Source organism: Brachyistius frenatus, unplaced genomic scaffold (genome assembly GCF_029030835.1).
Source record: "Brachyistius frenatus isolate BFR_SWC_R1_liver_20210118 unplaced genomic scaffold, ASM2903083v1 Contig_53, whole genome shotgun sequence".
Taxonomy (NCBI): Eukaryota; Metazoa; Chordata; class Actinopteri; family Embiotocidae; genus Brachyistius; species Brachyistius frenatus.
This window is the reverse complement of record NW_027210652.1, coordinates 2162866-2175230: the sequence shown is the minus strand read 5'-3', so window position 1 is coordinate 2175230 and position 12365 is coordinate 2162866. Positions and strand designations below refer to the sequence as shown.

Sequence of the window (12365 nt, the reverse complement as noted above, 5' to 3'; positions counted from 1 at the left end):
AAGCCTCAGAACGGCTGTTCACAAAACCAATTTTTCTACAAGTATGTGAACATATCTTGATATTACTGTTGCAAACTGTCGTATTTGCTTTTTTTTTTAATTTATTTTTTATATATATATATATATATATCTTTTAAAACATGAATTTGTACAAGACTATTAAAACAAGACAAAGAGTGCCACGAACAAGATGGATTATCAGAAAGGAACAGAGGAAACACACTTGTTCACATTTTTGCCAGACTCAATTCTCTCCACAGGCCTACAGCTAATATGAAGCCACTGTTGAGTTAAGCCTGTTTTCAGCTCCTCTCTATAAAATGACAGGAAACGACATAAAAAAGTAAAGAGTGTATTTAATTTACTCATCCCAGACTCTGTACAGCCGGCTGAGACGACAACTGCGTGCAGGATCCAGCTCTTCTGTTGGGTCAGTATTGAATAATGCAGACTCCCCAGGTTTCATCCCCTCAAAATGGAGATCTCCAGCGCCACATCTCAGCCTTCACACCCATTATTCCACTTGGATGGGCAAAAGACCCAAAGATGCATTCATGCACGCACGCATGCACGCACGCATGCACACACACACACACACACACACACACACACACACACACACACACACACACACACACACACACACACACACACACACACACACACACACACACACACACACACACACACACACACACACACACACAAACCACCTCTCAGAGCCCAAAGAACACAGCAGCCTCTGCAAGACAGAGGATGACAGGATAAAAGCTTGATTTTGGAGCTTCGAGGGAATTACTGTGAGATAGACGTATCAGCAGCTGAAAGTTTGTGATGCAACGGATGTAAAAAGAGGTTTCACGGGGGAGAGGGCGGGGGGGGGGGGGGGGACGGGTCCACGAGCACCAGTGGAGAATAACGCTAAATCTGTAAGAACCTCAGCACCAAAGAAGCAGTTTTCAGGTCCATCAAAAAAAGATCACAGCTCTGTTTTATTGCTTCACCTCAGTGTCATAAAACTGGATTCTTTGTTGCTAACGGCGACCGGAGGAGAGCTCACTTCTAAAATTCACAGTAAGAAATGAGCTTCCCTGTTTCATTTGAGTTTCCACTTTATAGTTCACACCTTTCACGCCTTCTTCTTTTTTTCTACACCTGCTTCTCGCTCCTATATGTCTCGTCTCACGTTCCCCGTCTGATTCTGCCTCTCTTTCCACCGTACATCCTCCCATTTTAAGGAACCTTCCTTTTCTGTTTTGTCTGCCGCTCCCCATGTGCTGCCCCACCCCTCCTGCTCCTCCGACCCACGCCTTCCAACCCCATCCACCTCCACCCTCCTTTCTCTCTTCCTTTCATCCTCCCCTCCCTCTCTCCCGCTCTCCCTCCACACTCTCAGGGCATTTTTCTATCTCTTCTGAGTCACACCTCATGAATTATTTACTTGTGCATCTCAGCGGGGAATTTTGCTGCGTTTTTCTTGACCGTTTTTGTACGTCTCAAAGACGGGCAGGCGGGTGTTTCTTCAGTGGTGGAAACTCGTGTCTCCTTTAAATGCGTAGGTGAATGCTTAGTACTCCCACACTGTAAAACAGTAACACCAGCAGAGCAAACTAAAGGAGGTTTAATACTGAAAAGCAAGAAAGGACATTCAAGGTTGAGCTAAAAAAACACACAAAAAAACCACAATCAAATCATTTTTTGGGGGTAATTTATGAGAATGTGCTTAAATAATAATGTTCTGTTTCATTTCAGAAGATTCAACTTGACCGCAGCGTTTCTCGCAGCGGAGCTCACGCATGCATTGAAATGCAACATGAAATAACACTGAAAAGCGAGCAGAAATGTGCCACGCCCCACCCTGCACTCCCAGGACTTCATCACTCTGCTGCTGCACACGAACATGCACCTACACACCTACACACCTACACACCAGGGCTTCCCTGCAAATTCATGTCTTTTTTTTTAATAATAGCTCTTTGTGATAAAATTTTCAGACAGAAGCTGCTCAGTTTTTTTTTCAGACTTTGGTGGTGCCACTGATTCTCATTAGCGACATCACCCCAGTTTTATTGGCAAGTATAACAGCGCCAAGAGACATAACAGCACATCTTCGCCTGGAGCGCATTAAACGTGTAAACACTGCAATATTCTTTTTATTTAAAGCACTGACGCATGTCGTTATATCAGCTGCTTACAATATAAGCTTTCATAGCAATCAGCATAATAATGACATATAGAGTGTGAATATGACTAAATGCTGAAAAGGCATTTCAGGATGTTTTTATTCCATCAGTCTGTTGGAGCTCTGCAGCATTAAAGTCTTCATGAAACAGTTTCTTTTTCTTTGAGGGGCTGCGTGTGCTTCGACAAATCTGCGTCTGTCAGAGGAAGCCGCACCCTGCTGCCTTCTGACGGACAGCAAGAGAGGGGGAACAGGGGATGGTGGGAGAGTCCTCACACACACACACACACACACGCACTCACACACACACACACACACGCACACACGCACGCACGCACTCACACACACACACACACACACACACACACGCACACACGCACGCACGCACGCACTCACACACACACACACACACACACACAGAAGAACTGAGCAAAGTCGTCACTGAGGTGTGAACCAGACTGAACTGTGAAGTCTGTCTGTATTGCGTTCAACCATTTCGTTATCATGTGAAGAGCACTGGAGCAGCTCCATATCAGCAGAATATAAGAGGGAGGGGAGGAGGATGAGGGGGGCAAAAGACAAAAGGCTGGAGAAGTGGGTTATGATGGCAGCGCCGGGGAAACTCCAGGCACAACAGTGTGAATCAAGGTGGAAAAGGAGATGCTGTTAAAGGGACAAATTAAAAGTGACAAAACGATTCTTCTTTGTTTTCAACCGTTTTAGAAATATATCTTCATATGCCACCATTGCATGTTATTAACTTTGTGGCCTCTAGTTTGTGCTTTTTCTACAGGTATCTGTCCAACCTGCCCAGTATGTATCGTTTTTTGTTTTAATGTCACTCACATGGGAAATATTGTATCGTTGGGTTTCTCTCTGTGACATTGAAAATTCTTGACCTTATTGTGTTAAGTGCCCCAAGTTTACTCATGTTGTGCTTTGGCACTTTATAAATATAAAATTGCATCGAAAACAAAAATTTAACACTGATATCTAAACAAGTTGTTCAAAAATGTTACTCAGTAATATAACGTGATAGAATTCATTCAAAGCAAAAGTTCTATGAAAGCATTTTAGCAGGTAAACAATAGTCATGTTGAAGACCTGTCCATTTCAGATTGGAAAGGGATTTTTTTTTTTCTAATGTCAAATGATCCTTGTGGCACTTAAGGCATCACATCTTATGATCTTACCTGCAAATGCATCTTGTAGCTACCCGCCATCCCATAACCGTGAAAGCAAAATTTTAAAAGTAAAACGTAAAGTACCTCAAAATATTACATCAGCTGACCGATAATGAGCTGCATCAAACATCAGAGGAACTAGAGCAGATTGCTTTCTCTTTCTTTCTTATATTTCATTATTCCTTCATTTCAAAATAAAAGCACCACAATAAAGTGGTAGTGATTCAATACAAAAGCAGAAATCCCTGCTCTGTTCAGGGACGTGCAGGTGTTGGTGCAGCACATGCTACACAAAGAGAGCAATTACAGATGTTGAATCAATAACAGCCCTGATAATCTGCATATCTGCAAAGACAGAGTCGACAGGACGTCAGCCTAACATTGATGCTATCTTTATACAGTGCAGAGGGGGAAGTATACTCGCTGTCTAATTAGCAGCTTTACAATGAGTTTGCACTCATGGCCGCGCCCTGAACTGCTGGTGTCAACGAGTGTGTCTCCTGCAAACACCAACCAACCAACCGACCTCACCCCACCCCCACCCCCATCCCTCCTCCACGAGGAGCGACGGAGCCGCAGTGTTATACAACGCCCTGCTGTTTCTAACCCTTCCTTTGTCCCACCCCCTGACTCTGGACCTCTTATTCTGCATGTTAAACCTGCTGCTGAGTTATCACTCTCATCATGTCCTGAGTGGATGAACAAGGGATTTGAGGGTGGATGAGCTCCTACAAGTTCACCTGTACTCTGATAAATTAATGATGACATGCAAAGGTTTGGAGGCAGTCTGAAGAAGTTGTATAGGAAAATACAGATTTGTGGGTCTTTAATTACAATTAAAATTCCTCATCTAATATTATTGTACTTCCACGAAGAGCTACAAGGTGTCGTGTCAAAGTGGATATTGAATGAGAAATACTGCAGGTTTAGCAGCCTTTGGGATTAAGATTAAAACGGGACACTATTAAGGTCTGATTTTCAAATGACAAGTCTCCTCCAAATGAAAACAGATGCCGTGCTGACCTGGAAGATGCACACTCAGCGGTACACGAGTGTCTCTGACGGCGAGTTCAGTGTTCACCGGGGGAAGGAGGTGTGTTAATGTGTAGGCAGGAATTCAGCCTCAGCAGAATGCAAAAGTGAAAACCGCTCATACTTTGACGTAGTTTCTGTCACTGTGGTGACTCCTGCCTGCAAGAATTGTATTTATACAAACATATAAAAAAACGTTGTATAAACTACATGCGCAAAACACAAAATGGGAATATATCCTGTAATTATTTAGAAAATATGTTATTGCATCACACATCATCTGGAATATTGCTTTTGTATATGAAATAAAAAGGAAGATGGTGGATTATAAATCATATTAAACTGAGAAATGTAAAGCTGTTTTAAACGCCTGGCTGAGCCTCTGATGTGTTCAGGTGAGCCAGTGGATAAATTGCAGTGTTGACAATACCCTCGTTGACCTTGGTGTAATTTTACCAGGAGACTTCCTCCTCTTGCAACATGTTTCTATTGTTACTGATAACAGAGTCTGAAATACCCCCCTCCCCCCCCAGACCCCCAAAAAGCGAGCAAAAGAAAAACAGTGAATCTTTATTTTTAACCAAAAATGTTTCTCATACGGTCACATTTTCTTCCTCTCCTGTGATTGTAAATTGAATATCATGATGTGCCTCTGAGAGCTTATAATTGGAATTGTTTTTAAATGATTGAACTGTTTAAGACAAAACAATTATTTGACTTTATTCACAGAAATGTGACGCTGTCCAAGCAGCACTCGGGACCTTGTAGGGGTTGTGTGGGAACAAAGTGCCACCATCTGGTACAACATGGTACACATCTAATCATAAATAAAAACACTTTTACACTGAAGATTTGTGGATTCAGAATGAATTCAAATCTGAAAAGATTAACCGGTTAATTGAAGGGAAATATATTTATAATCAACTGATTATTTCAGGCATTTTTCAAGCAAACAAGCTTGGCTGGTTCCAGAATTTCAGATGTTTGGTAATGCTTTTCTTTTTGATAAATTATTGTAAATTTGTGTTTTGGAGAGCTGGTTGGATAAAACCAAACATATGAAGATGTCTTGTGTTTTGGTAAAATATAACACGCATCTTATAGACAAAACATTGATCAGTTAATACAGTAAATAATTTACAATTTAGATGAGCCTGAACAGAAATTGCAAGAGGTTTATTGGTTATGAGTGTTAAATATGAACAGGGTCTGTATTATTAGTTATTTTTATTGTTGTTGTTTTTTTATTATTTTATTCCGAAAGCACTTTGTAACTTTGCTTTTAAAAGCTGTTATCTAAAAACCGTTATCATTATCATTATTATTATTTTGTAAGTTCTAATGGGGCTAAAACCGGACATGAAACAGGTGAGAACGGAGACTTTTATTTTGTTGAGCGGACGCTGGACGAGAGGGAGGCGGGACTTCTGGTCTGCTCCGGATGACGCTCAGCTAGTAAGAACCAATCAGGTGAGCTTGTCTCGGACGGTTGGTGTTTTCCGTTTCTTGACCTCGCACATGCGCATTTCATTTTGAAAATGGCGGCCGTGCAGGGTGGAATGAGCGACGCGGTCGACGAAAAGGACATAAAAACGGAACCATCGGGCGACGGCTTCGGAAATAACAATGCAAACGACGGCAGACTGCTCTCCACGTCGCCCGGCTCCAGCGCTTCGGCCGGAAGCAACAAAAGTGCGGCGGGAGCCCCGGAGGACCAGCAGACGCTCCTGGCGGTGCTGCAATTCCTGAAAAAGAACAAACTCTCCGAGTCCGTGGAGATTTTGCGCCGTGAAGCGGGACTACCGGAGGACTCACTGGACCCGAAGGGGGGCGAGCCCTCCGGGGCGGGGGGCGCTGCGGGCGGTGAGGACCTCGACGGCGGGGATGCTGCTCTCCTCAGCCGGGTGACCGTGTCAACGCTCGCCGGAGCGCCGGCGCCGACCAAAGGTACCAAACGGCGGCTGCTGCTCTTTATGCGGGAAACACCGACCGGTTCGTCCGGTGGTGAAGCCGGGGCACCGACGAGGCTCACACGGAGGGTTTCTTTCAATGATGGCACACAGTTGTTGACGGAGATCAAAAAAGTGAAGTTAAACCCAGAACAGAAAAGTGCTTTAACTTAAAGAGCACTACCATGTTTGAGTCTCTTTCTTCTTCTCCGCTTGTTTTAGGTGGTTGGCAGCGTTGAGGCGCGTTACCGCCCCCTGCTGTTGGCGCCACACATCTATTTGAACCAAAACTCATTTAAAACAATAACCATATGTCACTGAAAGAAATCCCCTAATTTCATCACACTGAACAACAGTCCCTGATCTATTCTTTGGACTTCAGAGATTACCAACAAAGATTGTTTTGTTATTTCCCCCATTCATTTCAGCCGAGTTAGATTCTAAATGCAAATGTATTGGTCAAAACAATAGTTGTTGTTGTTTTTTGCATCAAGAAGTTCAGAGACTGCTTTGTGCACAGAGCAGTTGGAAAGCTGTAACCTTTTGTTACATTTATCCTGCAAATAAATTGAAGTAAACTTAACTTAACTTCTGATACGACCTCACTTCTGTTGGTCTTTTTTCAGCCGCACCTGCGGAGGATCAGCCCGACGTCAACGTGGTGCTGTCGGCTTACAGCCAGCAGGGAGATCCAGTTCTGTACGAGGTCTACTACAGCGGCCTGAAGAGGTTCATAGAAACGGTCCTGGACTGCCACCGAGCAGAGCTGTCCCAGGTCTTCTACCCGCTGTTCGTCCACATGTACCTGGAGCTGGTGTACAACAATCATGAAACTGAGGCCAAGGCCTTCTTTGACAAGTGAGTCTCCTCGAGGTACATCTTTAAAGTACATAAAATACACACCGCAGTCTGCTCACCTCACCAACCCGACCTCCTCCTCTCCGTCCGTCGCAGGTTCAGTGGGGACCAGGAGTGCTACTACGCGGACGACCTGCGCATTTTGTCCAGCCTGTCGAAGAAGGAGCACATGAGAGGCAACGAGACGCTGCTGGACTTCCGCACCAGCAAGTTCGTGCTGCGTATCTCCCGCGACTCCTACCAGCTGCTGAAGAGACACCTGCAGGAGCGCCAGAACAACCAGATCTGGAACATCATCCAGGAGCACCTCTACATCGACATCTTCGACGGCATGCCGCGCAGCAAGGGCCAGATCGACGCCATGTCCGGCAGCTTGGCGGGAGAAGCCAAGCGAGAGGCCAACAAGGCGAAGGTAGGATTCATAAAACCACACGTATAAATAAGATCTGCGTTCTTCTTGATTCATGTTATCATGTCCCGGTTTCACTCGTCATCCTGCTGCAGGTTTACTACGGGCTGCTGAAGGAGCCAGAAATCGAGCTGCCTCTCGATGACGAGGACGAGGAGGCGGAGAACGAGGAGGGCAAACCCAAGAAGAAGAAGCCCAAAAAGGACAGCATGGGCTCCAAGAGCAAGAAGCAGGATCCCAACGCTCCTTCACAGACCAGGTGGGGATCCTTCAGTTATGACCTCAGTTTGACCCCCCGAGTTTACACCAGTTTCAGTTGATGAAATAATGAACTACAACAGAGGCAGTTGGATTTTTGATTTCTTTGATCTTTGTCGCCTGCTCTCCCTGCGGCTCATTTTTACTTCTCTTCTGGTTCTTCAACTTCCTGTAATTGGTTCAAAAGTTCGAACAATCGGAAAACTGACTAACCAACTCTGATATTTTGGTTTGGACTTGATCGAAAAGTCCATAATTGGACTGATTGGTTTAGAATATGAGATGTGATCTTTTTTAATTTGAAATGCATATCGACACGTCGACTGGCTGATCGACGGTGAAACTTGAATCGCTGTAACTCACTGAGTGAGACGCTGCTCCAGGAATCCTGACGTTCTCTGAATCTTCTCGTCCGCGGCTGCTGATAAAATGTACGTCTGTCGTTGTTTAGGATTCCGCTGCCAGAACTAAAAGACTCGGACAAGCTGGACAAGATCATGTACATGAAGGAGGCCACCAAGAAGATCCGGCTAGGACCCGACAACCTCCCCTCCATCTGCTTCTACTCTTTCCTCAACGCTTACCAGGTAAAACCTCGTGGACACAGCGGTTCCCTGTTGGTCACCGGAGCGTTAACAGACGTTCCTTCTGTTTGTCCTCTGCAGGGTCTGACTGCCGTGGACTTCACCGACGACTCCAGTCTGGTTGCGGGAGGCTTCGCCGACTCCACGGTGAGAGTGTGGAGCGTCACGCCGAAGAAGCTCCGCAAGGTCAAGTCAGCAGCAGGTACGTGTGGCGCTGAACCAAAACATCTTCAGCTCACTATTAGAAAAAAGTTCATTGAAAACTTTTAATTGTATTTTCAACCATTTTTTTCTTTCTTTCTCTCAAGACTTGAATCTGATCGACAAAGAGTCCGACGACGTGCTGGAGAGGATCATGGACGAGAAGACGGCCAGCGAGTCAAAGATACTGTACGGACACAGCGGCCCGGTGTACGGCATCAGCTTCAGCCCGGACCGGTACGACTGGACTTTGTTCTGAAGTCAAGTCCCTTTCCTTAAAGAGACGTGTCGTTGAATGTCTGTTTGCCTTTCAGAAACTACTTGCTGTCCAGTTCTGAAGACGGTACGGTCCGGCTTTGGAGTCTCCAAACATTTACTTGCCTTGTGGGCTACAAAGGACACAACTACCCGGTGTGGGACACCCAGTTCTCCCCCTACGGGTACTACTTCATCTCCGGGGGACATGACAGAGTCGCTCGGTAAGAAACTGCAGAGCTTTTTGATTTTGTAATGATTGTGTGAAATTTGACATATTGTTCTCCCGTGTTCTTCTTTCATGGGTCCGGTTCTGTCCTCTCTCCTCCAGTCTGTGGGCGACGGATCACTACCAGCCTCTGAGGATGTTCTCCGGTCACCTGGCCGACATCACGTGCACACGTTTCCACCCAAACTCCAACTACGTGGCCACCGGCTCGTCCGACCGCACTATCCGCCTCTGGGACATCCTCAACGGGAACTGCGTCCGCATCTTCACCGGCCACAAGGTCAGAGTTCACCGGAGCACTTCTCTGATCGGCATCATCTTAGTCAGCAAAATAAAAGGTTTTACTTTTTACGGGTCTGTGCGACAAGTCGGCTCATAATATGTCAACCAAACGTGCCGTTCTTTAATTTACCGTTTTAATTACTTAAAAATATTTGAACACTTCCATTAACTACATTTTATTTTTGGTCATATTTTAAGGCACCAAAACAGAAGAAAATTGCAGTAAATATCAAAAAAAGTTTTGTAAAACTCCACAAGGGGGAGACAAAACAAAAGCAGTATCTAAATGCTTCTAACCATTTTTCAATGTTTGTCTTTTACACATCAGTTCTTGAGGAAAAAAAACACAGCGAACATATTGGTGTGTTTGACTGAGAATATGTATTATTAAACATAATATATACTTAGTGTACATGTACACGTCATGTTGGGTTTTTGGTGGCTAAAGTTTTTTTGGTCTCAAGTTTTGAGAATCACTGGTTTAACCGAATTAAATGAAGCATTTATTGAACTCAACAAAACGTCTTCACACATTCAAGAAAAGATTGTTTGAGTTGTGTTTAGTTTGTGAGTCGGAGATGCTGAAGATTGACAGATGTACGTCACCCGTCTGTTACCGGTAACTTCCAGGGTCCCATCCACGCGCTGGCTTTCTCTCCCAACGGGAAGTTCTTGGCGTCCGGAGCCACCGACGGCCGAGTTCTTCTGTGGGACATCGGCCACGGCCTGATGATCGGAGAGCTGAAGGGCCACACCGACACCATCTACTCCCTCCGGTTCAGCCGGGACGGAGAGATCCTCGCCTCCGGTGGGTTTTCAAAACCTCTTTTCATGCTTTTTCTTTCAACTAAATCAACCTGAGAATTTGCAACTTCTGAATTTCATCCATATTTGGAGACTGGTGAGGAAACTAACAAAACATCTAGCTGTAGTGACTAAGCTTCTTGTTTTCTAGGCTCGATGGACAAGACGGTGCGTCTGTGGGACGCAACGAAAGCATTCGATGATTTAGAGACGGACGACTTCACGGCAGCTACGGGACACGTCCATCTACAAGACAACTCCCAGGAGCTTCTGCTGGGCAACTACGTGACTAAATCCACACCCGTCGTCCACCTTCACTTCACCCGGAGGAACCTGCTTCTGGCAGCCGGATCCTACAACCCCTAAAGACGTGAAATGCGTTGCGAGAAAATAATCAATGGAAGCTTGAAGTGACACAAACTTCAGGTCCCTGAGCTCCCCCAGTATCCCGGGAAGGTTGTGGTGCAATGGGAGTAAAAACAAACTGCATAATTATCATTTCGCCTTTGGCTAACATCCAGCTGTGAATGAAAATTAAAAACAAATTAGGTTGGCCAGCTGTCTTGTCCCAGTCTGGCAGATCGAGCTCCTCTATTGCAGATTGTTCCTATAAATCACTGCCATGAGTTACAGCTTCACTCAGCACGTCGCTGACATTTCTGTAATATAGTATTTTATACCGGTGCACACTGTAAATAAAACAAAGTGTTTTCTATGTTTTTTGGGGGGCCTAAATGCTCTTTATTGTCAACATTGTGAAACCAAACGGACATATTAATATTATCACAAGCGTGTCCAGCTGCTCAGCTCCGCTGCCGGCCGTCCAACCTGTCGGGGAGACAACACGATCGGTGAGTCACTTTAACGGAGCAACACTCGACTTGAGATTTAGAAACTGTTCATGTACTTACATCATCACTTCTCTGTGATGGCGGCCTGTTTTTTGGGCTTCAATTTGAAGAAAAGGGCAATGCCTGCTATGGCGGCATATGTGGCCAAAACACACTAAAAAACAAAAAAAACAAAGAAAAATTCAATAACAGGATATTTTTCAAAACTACTTGAAAGTGCAGTTTTATTTACAGGACTTACATTCCTCCTGCCTATGATTGTGTATGCATTGAAGTATTTGTTAATCCCAGTGAACTGGTGCTGAGCTCCGGCGTCGTGGCCTCCCATGATGGATAATAATGGTCCTACCAGCAGGAAGATCAACGTGCTTTAGTGTTACAGTACATATCGACATGTTTGATCACCCTGAGAGCTCATCTGATTCATTTCAGACGTCTTATCACAGGAACTTACATTTCTTTGTAGAAGAGACACCTGGAACACTAATAGATATTTTGCACAAACATTGAATTGATCAAAACATCAAAATGTTAAATGAAGAAAAAAAACATTTCTATATAAACAAAAGTGGAAAATAACAAAGTACATTTATTCAAGTGCTGCATTTCTATTTTTATGCACTTTGCATATTTTCACTACAAAATCTTAGAAGAAAAAAAGACTGTTTTACTCCACAACATTTATCCAGCAGCTTTAACTACCAGTTACTTTTCAGATAAAAACAACTCTCAGTTCAATGAATGTTTTCTGTTTGGCTGAATTATTGAACCTTCACGGGTCCAAAGGGTCCAACTTCTGAAGCTAAATTAAGTTTTTAAAACTACTGAAGGATCTGAAAAATGCATCAGTCGTGAAAACAACACTTAACGCGCAACGCTCCAGTTTATAATAAATTAACTGATAAATAACAGCTGACATTTCATCCAGACCGACTTCCACACGTTAGCTCGTTCGTTAGCTTGCAGGGTTAGCCTCCCAGCTAGTTTAATGTTTTCCAGAGCATCAGCTGGACGCTACGTCGTCACAGAGCCGATTTGAAGGTAACTTAGGTTTCACTCAAGACTCTTGAGGCCAAAGTGAAAGGGCTGGTTGGTTTGTGGATGTGTTGCAGCTTACCTTTCACTCGCGACCCCTGCACGAACAGAATGAGACGAGTGCCCTTCAGCCGTGATGCTAACCAATTCACCCGGAAGTCCCGCCCACTTCCCTGTAAACCCACGCTATTGGTCCAAAATGATGTCGCTCAAAATTACGAATCGGAAACGATCGCTGAATGGCTAAAGTTA

At 44.5% G+C, this 12365-nt stretch overlaps 2 protein-coding genes across 2 annotated transcripts; one reads left to right on the top strand and one right to left on the bottom strand.

The window, feature by feature from the left end:
* The first annotated feature begins 5921 nt into the window (after window positions 1–5921).
* taf5 (TAF5 RNA polymerase II, TATA box binding protein (TBP)-associated factor) lies at window positions 5922–10947 on the top strand. The gene is made up of 11 exons (XM_069704983.1): window positions 5922–6345; window positions 6974–7205; window positions 7302–7617; window positions 7710–7873; window positions 8324–8459; window positions 8538–8658; window positions 8765–8894; window positions 8972–9136; window positions 9244–9421; window positions 10054–10231; window positions 10379–10947. Exons 1-11 carry the CDS (start codon window positions 5937–5939, stop codon window positions 10591–10593), a joined length of 2244 nt encoding a protein of 747 aa, XP_069561084.1. The 5' UTR covers window positions 5922–5936; the 3' UTR covers window positions 10594–10947.
* On the bottom strand, window positions 10936–11446 carry atp5md (ATP synthase membrane subunit k). Its single transcript, XM_069704984.1, has 3 exons — window positions 11320–11446; window positions 11139–11232; window positions 10936–11055 (listed from the first exon to the last, which is right to left on the bottom strand). Exons 1-2 carry the CDS (start codon window positions 11404–11406, stop codon window positions 11143–11145), a joined length of 177 nt encoding a protein of 58 aa, XP_069561085.1. The 5' UTR covers window positions 11407–11446; the 3' UTR covers window positions 10936–11055; window positions 11139–11142.
* Window positions 11447–12365: the final 919 nt, after the last annotated feature.

Excerpts from the sequence above, each read along its gene's own strand:
- taf5 (XM_069704983.1), top strand. The coding sequence starts at position 5,937 with ATGGCGGCCGTGCAGGGTGGAATGAGCGACGCGGTCGACGAAAAGGAC. Across the intron at positions 7,874-8,323 it reads AACGCTCCTTCACAGACCAG|GATTCCGCTGCCAGAACTAA; the intron begins GTGGGGATCCTT and ends GTCGTTGTTTAG. Across the intron at positions 10,232-10,378 it reads CGGAGAGATCCTCGCCTCCG|GCTCGATGGACAAGACGGTG; the intron begins GTGGGTTTTCAA and ends CTTGTTTTCTAG.
- atp5md (XM_069704984.1), bottom strand. The coding sequence starts at position 11,406 with ATGGGAGGCCACGACGCCGGAGCTCAGCACCAGTTCACTGGGATTAAC. Across the intron at positions 11,233-11,319 it reads CAATCATAGGCAGGAGGAAT|TGTGTTTTGGCCACATATGC; the intron begins GTAAGTCCTGTA and ends TTTGTTTTTTAG.